Source organism: Gymnoscopelus microlampas, assembly GCF_963454915.1.
Source record: "Gymnoscopelus microlampas genome assembly, chromosome: 20".
NCBI lineage: Eukaryota > Metazoa > Chordata > Actinopteri > Myctophiformes > Myctophidae > Gymnoscopelus > Gymnoscopelus microlampas.
The window spans coordinates 15,037,765-15,054,885 of record NC_139957.1 but is presented as its reverse complement, the minus strand read 5'-3'; the positions used below and the strand labels follow the sequence as shown (position 1 = coordinate 15,054,885).

Below are 17,121 nucleotides of genomic sequence, written 5' to 3'. Positions count from 1 at the left end.
GTGTGTGTGTGTGTGTGTGTGTGTGTGTGTGTGTGTGTGTGTGTGTGTGTGTGTGTGTGTGTGTGTTTTCCGACCAACGTCATCAACAGTTGTGGAGTGCTGAGGGCTGAGACATGGGTGCGGAGGAGGGGACGGTGTGAGTGAGAGGTCATTTGGTCAGTTTGCCAATCAGTGTTCTAAACTGTCCCTCTGACTGTTCTCACCATCTGTATGACCCCATCTCACCGACCCGCTGGCTTTTATTCCCGAGCAGTGTGGCTCGCTCCCACCGCCGCCCACGACCTAATCGGCAACCTTTCTCACAAGAACACTGTCGCTGCAGTGTGGGGGTCAGTGGTCGGTGAGCCCGGAGCTTCATCATCTGTCTGCCCTCGTCTTGACTTGTTTTAATTAGAAGGAGTTTGTTGTTCTTTCATTTGGCTTTCTTTTAAAGGGCTTTGTGGTGTAAGTGTTTGGAGTTTTGGAGCTCTTTTTGTTTACAGATAGAACATTAGTCATGCAGTGTTTGGCTCTCCATCTTCTCGGGTTTCCACAATCTCTCTCTCTTCTTTTTCCTTATTTTCTTGTCTCTGTTGGTCTCTCTTTGTCTCAGTCTAGATGGGTATTTGTGTCTATTTATCTACCTCCCTCTCAGCCTACCTACTATCTAACTCACTCTACCTACCAGTCTCTCTCTCAACCCACTGTATACCCACCTCTACCTACAGTACCTAAATGTAACCACTCACCACATTCACATCATTTGACTTTCCCCCTCTTTGTCTTAATTTATGACGCGTTGAGAGATCTTGTCACAAATCAGAGCTTTACAGCACACCTCTCCTTGACAAACACAGATGGATTCAGCCATCATTTCCAGCACCACAACCAGCAAGCCCAATCACAGCATACAGGGACATTTTGCTTTATGGCATCATAAAGTTGGCCCCTCTCAAAACACACCGTTTTAAGAGATGACACTAATTGGCGTGTTGTTTGAAGCAGCTCAGGGTGCTATCACCTCCAGCTTGACGGCAGCTAATTAGCCCAAAGGCTACAGTATATGGTGGGCTAAATGGTGTGGTTAAGGGTAATTTACTGACTGTTGAATACACTGTGGCACACTTCATAAATTGCCGGTCAAATGGTGATGTTGGTAAGGCTGGTTACTGATTGACAGTATTGGAATGGTATATGGAATATTGTAGGCTACAGGAATGTGTTGGATAAATATATGTGGTATATGTTTTGCGAAAAGGTTTGTTTTGTTGTAAACTGTTTCAACATGTTTATTTTTTATTTTATTTTGTCATCCTTTTATTTGTTGAACTGAACAGAACATCATCTTACATTCAAATGGAATGCACCTGCATCTGTGGGACATCTTTCATTGTATGGTAGAAATGTGTCTGATTGGCTAGCTGTGTATGTAGACAGTGATGGATGAAATAAAAAGAGGGGACAGCAGTAGGCCTACAGTAGGCCATGCTGTCATTATTACACCCAACTGCACTTGTTTTATTTAGCTACTCAGACAGCTTCCATAAAAAGTCTATGTATTTTGAAGCCTAACATTTAGGAACTCGACCATTCTTGTGGACCCTTCAGTTCATAGTTTTCATCTATATACCAGACGGTTATGAAACTATAATGGTAGACTACATAAGCCAAGTGGTATAAGCAATACTTTGCTTTGCTGAGTACTGAAATAGCATCCCAAAACTGGTGTAGCTAAAAACAGCTGCAGGTCGAGTAATCTTATTTTGTGTATTTCTTTTTAATGCGCCATAATTCAACACCCTCTCGACGCCAAATGTAATATAAATTACTTTGGAAGACGCAGCAGCTATGAGTTGGATTGATTGGATTTGTGTGACGGCGCGGTGCCTGTGGGAGGCGCCTGTTGAATTTCAGCCACTTGCAGCCCTGTGCGGGGTAGCAGTGGTGTAAAGTTACTAATTACATTTACTCAAGTAATGTACTTAATTACAATTTTGAGGTATTCTTTTACTTTACGGGAGTATTTCAACTTTTCAGTATTTCAAATATTGTGCTTTTTACTTAACTACAATTTATTTGAAAACTTTTGTTACTAGTTACTTAGATGATGTAGATTTTGATTATTATTATAAAACATACAGTGCCCACTTCAACCATATACATTTCGGCCATTTGAAAATAGCCGATCTACAAGCTCACCAACGCATTGTGAGCTTGTAGATTGTAGAAATGGGACATTCTGCATAATGAGTAGGCCTACTTTCAACTTTTGTTACTTTAAGTACATTTTGATACCAATACTTTTGTACTTTTACTCAATTCATTTTTTAATTCCGGACTTTTAAGTTAAACAGAGTATATCTACAGTATTGATACTTTAGTAAAACATTTGAGTACTTTTTCCACCACTGCGGGGTAGGCAGGCGGCGCGGGGAAATCTGATCTCCCTTTGCTGCTTTTCCTTTTTTTTTTTTACCCGACTGCCCCGTAGCTGCACATTGTCAGAGGAGCAAACCCCGGAGAGGACGCACCAGTCAGACGCATCGTCAGTGCGCACCAATCAACCAACCAGCCAGCTAGTTAGGGAGTGTGTGTGTGCGTGCGTGTGTGTGTTCGTTTGCGTGGGGGACATAACGTGTACTTCACATGCAGCCAACCATCGCAAGCCAACAGTACGAGGCTGCTGCTCTCTGTGCCGAGACAACAAACACAGTCACACACACAGCAAGGAGAGGAGCGGAGCTGCCTGGCGCGTTTGAAAAGGCTCTCTCTCTCTCTCTCACCCGAAAAAGAAAAGAACAGAAACCCGAACCCCGGACAATTATTGGTGGATAGAATTAAATAATTTGGAGTCATTCTGGCAGTTGGACGTTTTTACTCCAGTGATCGGAGCTCAGTTAGGACTGTATTTTGGGTGAAGAAGTTGTTGTCTCGGAGCAGCGCGGTGTCTCTACTCTCTACCCCGAGGACTCTTCACTACAGTGGCAACTTGCAGGGATTTGGTGCTGAACTACCCCTGAACACTTGTTGTGGACGGATTTAACGTTAGTTTTGTTTTTTCCCAAGTTCACTGGAGAGTAAAACATTTGTTTTTCTGAATGCGTGGCGATCATCGAAAAATCCCCATATTTTGGTGTTTACAACGGGATACATTTGGTAAGAACATTTTCACATTTCATAGCCATGATTATTATTATTATGATGCGGCTATAATTATATCCTATTAAATAAGAAACTAAATCCATCTATACACTGTGCGCCGCTGTCCGTAACATACATTCACTTCCTCGTAGAAGTAAGTTGGACAGGTTCGACAGACAGTAGTTTTGGGTGGCAGATCAGTCTGGCTGTCAGCAGATCTACAAGCTCACAACGCCTGGCGTTGCGAGCTTGTAGATATTGCTGTCAGCGCTAAGTAACCTTTAGTAGCTCATAGAATGAACGAGTAGACAGACACGTCTCCTGTTCAGCGCGGCGATCCGTCCGTAACACTGGACACACTGGGCAGGTGTTGCAGAGAAGAGACCCCGTCTGTCAACTGTGTGTGTGTGTGTGTGTGTGTGTGTGTGTGTGTGTGTGTGTGTGTGTGTGTGTGTGTGTGTGTGTGTGTGTGTGTGTGTGTGTGTGTGTGTGTGTGTGTGTGTGTGTGTGTGTGTGTGTGTGTGTGTGCGCGCAGTCGGTGCGTCCCGACCGCTGGGCTGCAATGCAACCGGTGCGTGTTTGTTGTGTTTTTTATTGGCGACTCTGTGGGTTTATCATAGCCTTGGATCAAGACTATCATAGATGTATTTAATATAGACTCGATTAAATACATCTATGATAGATCGATGATAGATTGTTCCAAGGCTAGGTTTATCACTGAATATAGCCTACCTACACCAAATGACGTCTCTCGACTCATAGATGAGTACGTTTATAATGCTACCCAATGTAATGTTCGATTTGTGTAAATTAAGCGATCAAAGCCAACAAGAAGTTTATGATTTCCTTCTCAAGTAGAATATTAATTATGAAATGGACTTAATTGTACCAAGTGTACAATTAAACTGTAACATAGGCTGCTAGACACTTCTCTGCAACAGTGACGTCTTTCCTATTCTAGCCATGGATCAAGACTATCATAGATGTATTTGATCGAGTCTGACTTTTACTTTCGTATCTACGATATAAAAATGTCAAAATCGATAAAATAAATCTATGGTAGTCTTGATCCAAGGCCTATTCTGGATCTGGAGCCGGTTTATGGATTGCGTTCTATTTCAAAGAACCACGCGCTCTCTGCCGCTGTCATTTCTCAGTCTTGTATCCAGAAAAAGCAGATTGTTCCCCCCTTTCTTTCGTTTGAATGAATTGGATGCGCTCTGAACTGTGCGGTGGTCCTCAGTGGTCCCCCCGCCGCCAGTACAGCACTGGCTTCAAACGAAGCCCCACATTGTTTTATGGCTTTCAGATGATAGTTTTTTGGACACTGTCAGCTCCATTCTGCATGTCAGTCTAGCCGTTGAAATGTCGAGAAAATTGTGTGATTTAGGCTATTAGTACCTACCATAAGAATAAAAGGGGCCCGCAAATGAGATGTGGGAATTTCAGACACATTAGTGAATACTTCGCATCATTACAAACGAACATAACGAAAATAACCGATTTTCAAGTGAAAACACAAAGCCAGTCTATAATATTTCGGAGTCAGATACAAGCGTGGGACGATAATAGTTGGGTTTAATGCTTCAAAACAGGCTAATTGTATCTATTGAGCCGAGAAATTGGCCTATGCATCCCCGTTGACTGTGTTTTCAGTCAGTGGCCGCAGGTTTAAAATGATTATTGCCTCTGTTCATTGGACTGCTGTCGTGAGACCGTTGAGTCTCCACCAACTCGTTTTCACGCCTTTCCCTTCCATTTCGTTTGATTAAATAACCTCAACTGACTTTCTGAATTAGTTCCAACTTGCAATGGTATTGTTGCACAATGGCATTATATGTATAACCAAGCCTCAATAAGTCATCGAGCCTACAGCCTATATCATAATGTGCTCCTTGTGTTTCATGACAGAAGGCAGACGCATCAGGTTTGCGTTTATTGGATGTTTATTAGGCTTTTTACTGGGACAGACTGGAGACACAGCAAAAAAAAAAAATCAGCGGTAGAGAGAGTGTAAAAATTAACCTTTAACCAAACCCCAGCATTCTTATTGTGGGGAAGGCTTTCCCAGAAAATAGCAGATCGACAAGCTCACGACTTGTTGTGAGCTTGTCGATCTGCTATTTTCAGCTAAATTCTTCCCCACTGTAACGGAAAACGAAATATACACTAGTACAGAGCCCTGAGGGACTCCTGTCAACCATATGGGGTTTAAGTGGTTAAAGGTCCAGGTAAAACTTTATATTTTGCTGTGCAGGTGACATGCAAACAAAACAAAAAAACACCCAATCAAAGTGACAGTGCTGTGGCTGTGTCCTTGCAGTGACAGTCGTACTGTAGGCTAGGTGTCACTAGGTGAGAGGTAACCTACTCTCTGTCAACGTCAGACTGAAGTGGTGTGAAGTGGGTCTCTCTACAGCACGACCACGCCGCTGACCGCTGATCAATATCAGCTTGACTCAAAAGCGAAGCCGTGTGACTGCGTTCAAAGAGTGGTAATGTGATAGAGAGTGGAGAAGAGAGACATGAAAAAAGATGTCCTCCCTATATATGTGGGGAGGGAGAGAAAGGGAACATGAAATGAAATGGGAGATGGGCATGAGAGTGAGACATAAGAAAGGGGGAGAGAGAAAAGGTACGAGAGAGATGATAGACAGAGAGAGGAAAAGCAGACTGAGTGAAGAACAGAAACGTAAGGGATGTCACAGTGACTGGGTGAACATTACGTTGCAGAGTGCTCAAGGAAGAGCACTCTGCCTCATGTCAGAGAGAGAGATACATGTCAACCTCTCTCTCTCCCAGTTCCCACCGCTGGCCATATAGCCCAGGGCTTGAGCTGTCTGCTGTTTGAGCTTGTGCTCTTATGCCACCCCCCCCCCCAAAAAAAAAGTAAATGAAGGCCCCGTCACTGATACAGTAGCTTAATTATTGAAGATTACTGACATTCTCTGTCTGAGGGGTTCAGGGTTCTTTGATACAAGGTGGGACTAGCATGTGACCGCTTGTGCACTGATCCTCGCTGAGGGAGCAGAATGACAGAAATGTGTACTCCTCACTTAAAGCGCTTTGTTGCTCCAAGCTATTGCAATATCAAAATAGTTCTGCATGATTAATGGCCATGTTTTATTAACCAGGTTTAGGGAAGAGATGTAGCCTATAGAGAGAGACTTAATTTATACACCATCATATGATGAAATCGGGCTAGAGAGAAGGTGTGCATGTGAATTTTATTTTTATTTTTTTCATCTGTTAAAATGTTAATTTGAAAATACAGGAGGTGGTTTGAACTTTGGGCTCTGTCTGACCTTCATATTCACACCAGCAGCAGCTTTTAGATCACCAAGTTAGCATCTCCATGTTTCCTTTACCTGGTAGTTACTAGTGAGACATTTTTTTTTAAAGAATAGTGGTGAAGTTACTCAACTTGATCAACGTGTTTTTATTTTTACTCAATAATTCAGTTATTTTGTGTGTAGATTTTTCACAAAGTAGATGTGTCAGTTTGGAAACAAACGTCCTCATTTGTATGCATGTAGATCATCAAATTAACACGGATTGACCTTATTTTGTTCTGACTTTGTCTAAACTGTATGCCAAAGCAGACACTATAGCTCAGCAGTCAATCAAAAGCATTGATTGTTCTCTCCACCTCCACTTGATGTCAAAGCCTGTTGTAACAACAGTTCAATTCAGACAGGCTGCTTGTCCGGACAGGCATTAGGCCTCCACATCCTGAGTGTTAATTTACTCTCTGAGAGGGTAAAAACTGACCCATTTTGCACACTCAGAGTTAAATGCACACTCCGAATTTTACTCTAGAGCTGGCACATGGAAGCTCTGATAGCCTTTTGTCAACTCATGAAGTGATGGGCTCATATATGCACAGTTACTTACTTACTTTAACAGTGACCTTCAGTGTATTAAACTGTGCACACTTTAACATCCTCAGCGTTCACTTAAATATGGATAAGTTGTTGTTGTATAATGTGACACAAATTGTTGTATCACATGCCAGGAAGTCCATAAAAGTACTAACACAGCATTATCATTACAGTGCTACTAAGACAGTGTTACAGCATCCTTACAACACATTACATACAGGATCCCCAGTTCAGGCCAGATCATACAGTGGAATTAGGACATGGTGTGGCTGGAAAGAAAGCTAAATTGTTTTGTATTTTTCTCCTAACAATTCCTCTTTGTGTGTGTGTGTGTGGGGGGGGGGGCAAAAGCTTAGAGTTAGCTCAGCCAACCGTGTGTGACCACTAAGGGTCACCCTTTTCAGGGTTAAATGAACACTCAGGATATTTTACTGCTAAAAAAGGTGGGACTTGGAAACAATGGCTACATCTGTGTACCTGCCCGAGAAAACGGGCGTCTCTTGCCCTGTCTCACACCAAACTGGAGAGGGCCTCGCAATCAGCTTACCTCCTCTCCTGGAGAGCGGAGGCCCTTATCGAGCTGTGTAAACAAAGTGGACGTCATGTGTTGTAGGAGGCAGGAGATGGGGCGAGAGAGGGAGGGAGGGGAGGGAGGAAGGAGAGAAGAGGGAGATGAGAGAGGGAGAGGGGAGGAGAGGGGTAAAGACAGGAGCGTGGGAGGAAAGGAGGTCTCTGTAGTGAACATAAAAGGATGTGACACAGTATGAAGAGGTGTGGTGGCAGTATTTAACTTAGGACTGTGTGTGTGTGTGTGTGTGTGTGTGTGTGTGTGTGTGTGTGTGTGTGTGTGTGTGTGTGTGTGTGTGTGTGTGTGTGAATGCATGACGTTTTTGTGTCTGTACAATGTGCATTCACTGTGTATGCAGTTTAACTTCATGTCTGTGTATATATATACTCTGTGCGAGTGCCCTCCATCATTGCATCCATCTACGCCTGTCTTTGAAACTCTCTCAAGCCGTGTCTCCAGCCTGTGTTTTGTGGATGTGCGTGTGTTTTCACATCAATCACCGCTATTTTCAACAGTCTTCACCCGTTCCCCGTGTGTATAAATATCTCTATCTGTCAGTGTGTGTATGTATGTATATTTATTTCTTTATTTCTTTATTTATAGGTATGTCTCTGTAGCCGTGGCCCAGTGTGTTTTCTGTATAGGAGTGATAATGTGCAAACAGAGCCTAGCGAAGCCGGGGCCCGGCCTCTGCCTGGCCTCCACTATGTGCTGAGCAAGGAGTGGGTCACAGATCCTCAGAGGAAAGAAAAACAGTACTGCTAAGACTAAAGACAACACAGCCTCTCTCTGGAGTGCATGTGTGTACAATACACCTCTCTGTGCGCAACCAAAGCCCACTCTTAAACTCTGCGTGTCAAAAGTGTGTGTGCTGTGCATAGTGTGGGTGTGTGCCCTTGCGTGTACGTGCATGCATGTTAATGCTATGTGGGTGTGTGTACATCTCTCTTTACGTGTCTGCATATATGTCTGAGAGCCAAGGCTATTCTATAGAAGGACATAGTCGCTAAAGTTTAAGCTAACAGCAGTGTGTGTGTGTGTGTGTGTGTGCATGTGGGGGGTTTTGCGGCATGGAGCTCTTTGCTTTTCTGGGCACCTTTCTCTCATAGCTCTGCTCCCCTCCGCGCATTCCAACTTCTCCTGCTTAAGCAAACAGTGAACATGGCACTCCACCATCACACACTGACTTGCTGCCGTCATGTTCCGTGCCGCCTCCTCCCTGAGCCAGCCGGCCGCATTGGGCAACTGATACTGTAGACTTCAGCATTCTTTGCCCTGCAGAAAGATAAGCAAGTGCGTGTCAGTCGGTTGCTAAACCATGCACAAGATCCTCTCAAGCAGAAAAGCCTCCTGTGAAAAGACTGACAGCCTGTTCAGTTATTAAGCCGGGTCTAATGTGTTTTTTGTGCTCTATGTATGATGGGGTCGTAGTGTTTCTTGGAGAGGCATCTACTGTGGACATGCTTGACTCGCTCACGCAGAGAGCAGTTAATTGTTTGATTAATGAAGCTTGCAGAATGGACGTACACTGTGAGATTTCTGAGCTAATTGGGCGCCAGTTATTGCTGTTCCAGTCTGCTATTGCTGCACTAGTACTGTATGATTGCCCCAGTGCAGTTATGATCATGATTACAGGGCTCTGAGAAAGCTTCTGAGAAACCCTATGATGTGGGATTTTCCCCACAATCCCCAAGATCTGTATGGAATGTTCTTATTTGGACCAAATTTAGTCTAGTTCTAGTAGTGTACACATGGACCCAAACGTGGCTTCACTTTCTATAAACAAGTTTGTGGTCATTTCTTTTTTTATCTTTTACCTTCATCAGTAATCTTTTCTCACATCATTTATTTTGGTTTTCAGGACTGACTTCTGGTTTTACTGTTTATTGTGGAAGCAATTGGCACAACTGCCTGTCATGCACGACATGCTCTGCAAATAAGAAGTGACACGTTGATTATTTGGTCTGATTACTCGTTGTCTTCCTCTCTGTTATTTCAGCTAAAACGAGCCAGGATCTTAAAACCAACGGTCACGTTTCAAAGCACTCCTATGCCCGATGTATACTTGGGGGGTGCATTGTGTCGCGCACTGGAAATAGCTGATCTACAAGCTCACAATGCTTTGCAGCGGGACGTATTTGGAGCTTGTAGATCTTCTATTTCTGATGCACGTCACCGGCGCGCAACAAGTATAAATCAGGCTGTACTCTTCTGCCATTCAAACTCATGATTCCATTGACCTTCCTCCCTCTGTATGTTATGTTTTCCAGGAGGGCGAGGGGAGTCCTTGGCTTGTTTCTCGCGGTGACGGAGGCCACTGTCGTGTTGAGACAGCATGCACGCACATGATGTCGTCTGAGTCGGAGTCGGGCCTCGCTGCTCTGCGTCTCGCCTTGTCGTCTGGAGGAATGACGGCCCTCTGGTGCTGTGTCTGGCTATCTTTCCTCCTCCTCCCTCTCTCCGCTGCTCCGGCCCGCCTGCCCACCGCTCAGCCCACAGGTAGGACAAGATGCCATACTGTGTAATGCGTGACAATGATACTGTACAAGATGAAATCGGGAACACTTGTTACTTGTCTCGTAGAACATTCAGGTTACCCACCATTACTCGCACACACAGGGGGACATGATACAGTACAGTCGATCCAATATGACGTAATAGGATATGGTGCAATATCACATAGCCAGAATGCCCTTTTTATGCACACTAACACTTTTACTCTTTAAACCACCGGCCACTTATTTGTGCACCAGCCCTCCCTCATTGTTTCACTGTCGGGGGCTGCAATGGGTCAGGAGGTAGAGTGGGAATTGGAAGGTTATCCGGCTCCCCCTGGTTTAGTGTCAGCAACACACACAACCCCCTAACGGCTCCTTGATGAGTAGGGTGGTACCTTGTATGGTTGCCTCTGCCATCGGTATGAATGTAATGAACATTGTAAAGTGTTTGGGATAAAGGGACAATATAAATGCACCATTTACCATTTACTGTTTACTGGAGGGAGGGAAAAACAAACTTACAGGATGTTAAATCGATTGGACATGTCTTTAACAACACCACAGACCAAGACACAACACAGAAGGGACCAGCCTCGTTTTGGTTTGGTGATGCACTCGCTCAGTCAAAAACCACAAGGAAAAGAAAGAGCAAAGTGAAATGATTTTGTCTGAAAAGCAACAAAAGACACCAGGGAATGTTTAACTTGTATTGTTGTTCTCTTCTATTGTTCTCCTTGCTTCATTTCTCATACGTGGAGACGCACTCAAATTCACCACTTCAAATGGCATTTTTTGTTTATGTATGCAACTGTGTATGTGTGCATGTTTGCCCGTCCATGTGTGTCATGTTTTGCGCGGGCGATTTAATTGGAGTCTTGCTTTTGTTTCGTGCTGAGCTTAGCGCGATTCTCTCCCATCCTTTGTTCCCAAGACAGAGAAATACGCTGTTGATCAATCCAAAGTAAACGTTGGCTGTGTTTCCTTTAATCTCCCCATATTGCGCAAAAAAGACACTAACACAGCACAGTAATCTGTTTCTGAGGCACTGGCCAAGAGGAGGCGCTTATTTTTCCCCTTAATTCTTTCTTCTTCTTTTTTTATCCTATGAGCGAATTTTATTTAAACGAGGCTTTGACACACTACGCAACATGCATTAAGAAAGACGAGGAGCCTGGTGCCTTTTGGAGACGACCCAATTGTCTTATGCAAGGAAAGATGTCCCCATGCCCAGTATAGGGTGTGTGTGCGAGCGTGTATGTGTTTGAGAGAGTGAGAGAGCGCGGTCGTGCGTCAGAGCTGTCCGTCTCCTTGATCGCTGAGCTCACACCACACTGACTGCCCTCTACCTGTGTGTAAACATCACTCATCATCTTCGACTCCAAATCCTCTCCAGCCTTTCCATGATGTAATGTTTCAAGAGACACTGTTTTATAAGCTTTTATTTATCCTGGTAAACTGATTGAGATTGAATGACTTTTTGTTTGTTTATTTGTTTGTTTGTTTGTTGTTGCTGTAGTGTACATAGTGTAAATTGTGAAAGCTCATTAAACCTTGAAAGTGTAAAACTACTGGGAGTTCCAGTGTAGGCCATAGTTTTCTAGTGTTGCCCATTTACCTTTCAGCATTTCAGCTACCAGTGCTGCTTGTACCTATTGTAGGCTACCTTCTGTTAAGAAGCAGCCACATACAGCAAATAACTCTTAAGGAGGGCATTGTCTCTGATAACTAATACATGTCACAACTTTACATTATGATGGATCTGCTGATGTTAAAGAGATGATGGTCTGCTGACAACATGGAAGCTTCTCAGCGTGAAAGTGTTTTCCCCTCAGATATTGTTCTTGGCAGAGTTAGACAGAACTCCTGAAAATAGGGTTCAGATCACATGACTGCGCTGAGACCTAAACCTGAATCCTTATTTATACTTAGTTGTGCGTCAATCTGCAAGCTGCGGCAGTCTAAGCTCACTGCAACGCGTTATGTTGTAGATCAGCTGTTTTCGGCAGGGGACACCGTTGTACGACGGAGGATACATTGGGTGTAGACGCGCAGACTGCTGTAGAGGTGAAGTAGTAGCTACTATCAGCTAGCGGGTCTCATCTGCCTGTTCAACCAGAGTGACTTGCAGTGAGTGAGCACAGCAGGTAGGGGTTCACCTTGGAATTACACAGCTACACCACAAACTGTCCTCACGCTAGCGTAAATGTATAGTTTATATTGTGATATTTTTCCTTGTGGGTGTTTCTCTGTCAGGAACCATTAATGTGTGATGCGAGAGAGAGCATACTATACAGATGTGATTTTTTTTTTTTTTTAACATCACAGGTGTATTGTACTCGCATATGTACGAGATGTGTATCGTCAAGCAAAGTATCTTTGTGCTTCGAAATGTTTGTGTTTGTGAGCCAAGTATAACTTTAAGTGATTTATAGAAAGTTGACTCGGTTGCTGCGTCCATGTAGCCCCCCACCATGACCCTGGCCCCCCAGCTGAGGTCTCTCTGTATCCACAGATGGAATCACGGTGGGGACAAAATGACTTGTCGTTTTATTAGCAGATGGCATAGTTTTCCCCTCAGCCCTCCACAGAGCGGTGGCACTGTGCTGTGAACTTGTCACCCAACGAACCCAGGACTGGGACACAGTGGGAGGCTGTGTGTTTGTGTTGTGTGGGGTGGGGGATGGTATTTTTTGTCTTTTAGTGGGCGTGGGGTGTTTGGGGTTGAGGGCTATGTGTGTGTTTGTAAATCTGTGTCCATGCGTGTGAGTGTACTATGTCTTTGTATACGAATGTGTGACTGTGTGTGTGCTTTGCTTTGCCAAGTGCATTCATTTGTGTGAATGTCCGTGTGTGTGTGTGTGTGTTCTGTGTCCGTGTCCCAAAGGACGGACCACAGGAATCCCCCTGTAATGCCCTGCTGAGCTCTCGCATGAAATATGTGGCTCCTCTGTGAACCAGCAGACCTATAAATTCAGCACTCTCACTGTAGCTATTGTATGTACTGTGTGTCCACACACAGACAAGGTTTGACCGTCTCAGAGTTAAATTATCACAGAGGATTTAGCTGTACATGCATCTGTATGGGTTTGAGCTTTGGGAAAGTGTGTGTACACGGCAAAGTGCTGTTTGTGTGTGTACTGCAGTATGTTAAGACTTAACGTGGATTATGACAGAGAAGCTGGGAAAAGATGAGAGGAGAGATGATGGTCTGAAATGAAAGGACACATGGCTGGGGTGACAAATGACAGAGAGACAAGAATGTCTCACACCACTGTCACTAGTGAAGAGAGTATTGCAAATGTGTGTGGTGTGCAGTGTGTGCATGTCATCAGCAGAGGTGTGAGTTTAGCAGTAAATCGTGGCGGTGAGGTGGTGGAGTGGATTGTAGCATCTGAGCGTAAATCTGCACACGACGTGTTTTTAACAGCCATCCTAACGACCCAAGCAACCCCTGCTGACATTTACAGCCCTTACGTGCACGTTCGCTTGCGCGCGCGCTTGCACGCACGCGCGTGCACACACACACACACACACACACACACACACACACACACACACACACACACACACACACACACACACACACACACACACACACACACACACACACACACACACACACACACACACATCCCCTTGCCAGTGTATTTTGAAGAAGAGCTAGCTTGCGCTCTGTAGAGCTAGCTGGTGTTCGTATTGTATATACCCTCCTTAAGGCTGTGTGCCGTCAGTTCATCAGAACACAAAGGAAGCAGTCAGCTAGCTTCACTCAACAGCTCTTTACAGAGTAGCAGTCAAAAGCCAGAAAGTTATATCTGAGAACAGCACAGTACAATCATTTCACACGCCGCCTTCAGAAAAGTCACAAAAGACCAGATTTCCTCCAAGGATCCCTTCTCTGCGACAGACGGTAAAGAAAGGGAGACGTTGTAGTAGAATGTAGAATTGTAGAATTAAAGCCTGATACATATACTCTGTTGTACGACGGTGTCGATCTGTCCAAATAGCTGATCTACAAGCTCACAATGCGTCTTAAACATGATGTGGTGTAGAGCTTGTAGATCGTCTATAATGAAATGTGAACAATTTGATAAGGTCTCAGTACATCAATCGGGCACAGTGATGCTGGCCTCAGGGTGTGTCAGCCATTAAACCCCTGGTCCCAGGTAATAGGGGTGTGTGTGAGAATATGACTGCACCTCATTAATGCTGTTTGAAACGCACTCTGCATGTCATACTGTGAATAATGGATGAAAACAGAGGGTGCGTGTGCCGTGCACGGCACGGCTCTCTCTGCGGTCTCTCTCCCGATTTTGCTTTATCTCTCTCTCTCCTCTCATTCTCTCTCGGCATCTGTCTCTCCATCTCTGCATCTCTCCCTCACCCTCTGTCTGTCTGTCTCTCTCTCTGTCTCCGTCTCTCATTTGTTCTGAGTCAAACTAATCATTTCTGATGTTCACATGTAAAAGGGGAGTAACTACACTTATCTATTTCACAAAATGCCTGGGTCGCTGGCACATGCACACACATTAAGATTTAGACATAGGCACACACTCATACATATGCACACTTTAAATGCTTTATTTAACTCCATAAATTAGATCCTGAATTGCTCAACACTCAAATACTGTGGTTCAACACACACTTTTTCAGTCGTGTATAAACACATCCAATTTCCCGCTCTCTGTCTGTTTCACAAACCTTACACACAGATCCACAAGTTCTCTCTCCCACTCTTTCTCTCACACACACACACACACACACACACACACACACACACACACACACACACACACACACACACACACACACACACACACACACACACACACACACACACACACACACACACACACACACACACACACACACACACACACGTCACACCTGTGTATGTGCGCTGTGCAGCTGGTTGGCTGACAGCAGCATTGACATACGGCTGGGTTTTAATTACAACTGCTCCCCTTAAGGAAATTGTTGAGATAGTTAACAGATAAGACCGACAAGCAGAGGAACAAAGAGACTCCTTGTATCAAGAGAGGGGAGACCTTTCGTACGACTGTGTGTGTGTGTGTGTGTGTGTGTGTGTGTGTGTGTGTGTGTGTGTGTGTGTGTGTGTGTGTGTGTGGGTGGCTGGGTGTACTTTAAGCCGGATCTTCTGCAGTTGAACCTGACAAAATATTTGCTCTGTGTGGAGAGAGACATGGTGTCTTTTATTACTGAAAGGTTGCGCCTCCATTCCATCACCATTCACCACTGGTAACAGATGCCAGTGGTCTGTCTCTGTCTCTTTTTCTCTCTCTGTCTGTCCTTTTTCGTCTGCGTCACCACTTGCTTGTCATTATCTCTGCCAGGCCAAAGGCAGGACCAGAGATCGTGTTTTCACCCCTGAGTGGTTGTCTGTGGTGTGTGTGTCCACGGCAAATCTCTCAAACTGCTAGACTGATCAGCGTCAACATTTCTTGTGCATGCTGCCAGTAGGCAGTATGCCTAAGAACTCAGTTCCCAAATACTTATCAATGACGGTTATTATTCATAACCTCAGCTCAGACCCATCATCCCTCCATACTATAAGTTGTCTTGTCTATCTGGCGTATGGGATAACACACTATGCTATTTCACACCTCCCTTTGGCTGAAGCCGTGAAAATATTGCCTCATTGATAATATGTAAATATATATTTTGCAATGTTGTTTCATTGGTCACGTTTATACATATCACTAAATCTGTCTGTGCAAAGCACCTATGACGCAGGCACACAGACAGAGATACAGTGCAGCTCTTGTACCAACGATGCATGCATGGGAGAGACACACTGTTCAGCTAAAGCCCACGCCTCATTAACAACATACCGCTCGTCCGTATGATGCGCACGACACACATCGGACACCATGTAGAGACACCAGGTACAAGACACAGACAGAGAAAGAGAATCAGAGAGACACCATTTCATGTTACTGTGTCAGAAAGTTGGGGCATGCCTCCTTGCGGAGATTTGCCCCCACGGAGTGCCCCTTTCTATTTTATTGCGTTTTTTGTTCAATCTTTCTTTCTCTCTCGCTCTTGCAGTGTGTGGTTTGATTTTTGATTGAATTGTTTTCATGGATGGATGTTGCAAATATACACACCATCCTCCTGCATGTATAAACGTGTGTGTGTGTGTGGCTGTCTCAGTTTTGAGCCAAGCCCATTGGAAATGTGTGTGTATGTCTCTCTGTGTGTGGCTGGCAGAAGTGAACAGATGGCAGGTTGTGTATATGTACACACACACACACACACACACACACACACACACACACACACACACACACACACACACACACACACACACACACACACACACACACACACACACACACACACACACACACACACATTAGAGATGTGACTCCCGTTGTGGTACTGCAGGCCCCTTGATTCTCTCACTGTCCCCCTTCTCTTTCATCACCCTCACACCTCTACACACGCCCGCACACACACTCATGCATACTGTCTTAATTCATAGTTTCTGTAATAATGTAGTTTTATATAATTACAGTCATTGCATCAACTATCATCTCATCACCTCACCTTCCATTCCGCTCTCTCACTCTCTCTGCACTTTCCCTCCCTCCTCTCTCTGCTCTTTCTCTCGCTATCTCTCTCCCTATCTCTCGTTTATCTCAGTGTTGGATGGACGAGTGGAGACCCGTCCATCCATCTCCCTGAACACGTCACATGCTTCTCTCCCTGTGATGTCTACAGTGCGCACACATAGACACATACTGTAAACACGCCTTTAGTTAGTGTGTGTGCCCACTTCTCCTCTTCCTTCTGTGCTCCTCAGTTGGAGCGCCAATCAACAGCATCACCTTCCTCTCTCTCTCTCTCTCTCTCTCACTCTCTCTCTCTCTCACTTTCTAATCAAATCAATGGGCAGTGTTCACACCGAGACATCTGTTCCCTCAATGTCCCCCCCCCCCCCTCTCTCCTTCTCATCTCTCCTTCTCTCTTAATCAGCTCTGTTAATATTCCACTCAGGCCGTCAGGCCAACCAGAGTGCAGGGCTGGATCC

The 17,121-nt window shown here is 44.6% G+C and overlaps 1 protein-coding gene across 5 annotated transcripts in view; it reads left to right on the top strand.

Annotated features, from left to right (window-relative positions):
• Positions 1-2,644: 2,644 nt before the first annotated feature.
• The window catches only part of fgfr3 (fibroblast growth factor receptor 3), a 73,702-nt gene continuing 59,225 nt past the window's right edge, over positions 2,645-17,121 (top strand). For all 5 annotated transcript variants that reach the window (XM_084043999.1, XM_084044000.1, XM_084043998.1 and 2 more), the window contains exons 1-2: positions 2,645-3,135; positions 9,840-10,068. In XM_084043999.1, coding sequence (XP_083900125.1) covers positions 9,915-10,068 — 154 coding nt within the window. In that variant the 5' untranslated portion in view covers positions 2,645-3,135; positions 9,840-9,914. The remainder of the gene's footprint in view (positions 3,136-9,839; positions 10,069-17,121) is intronic.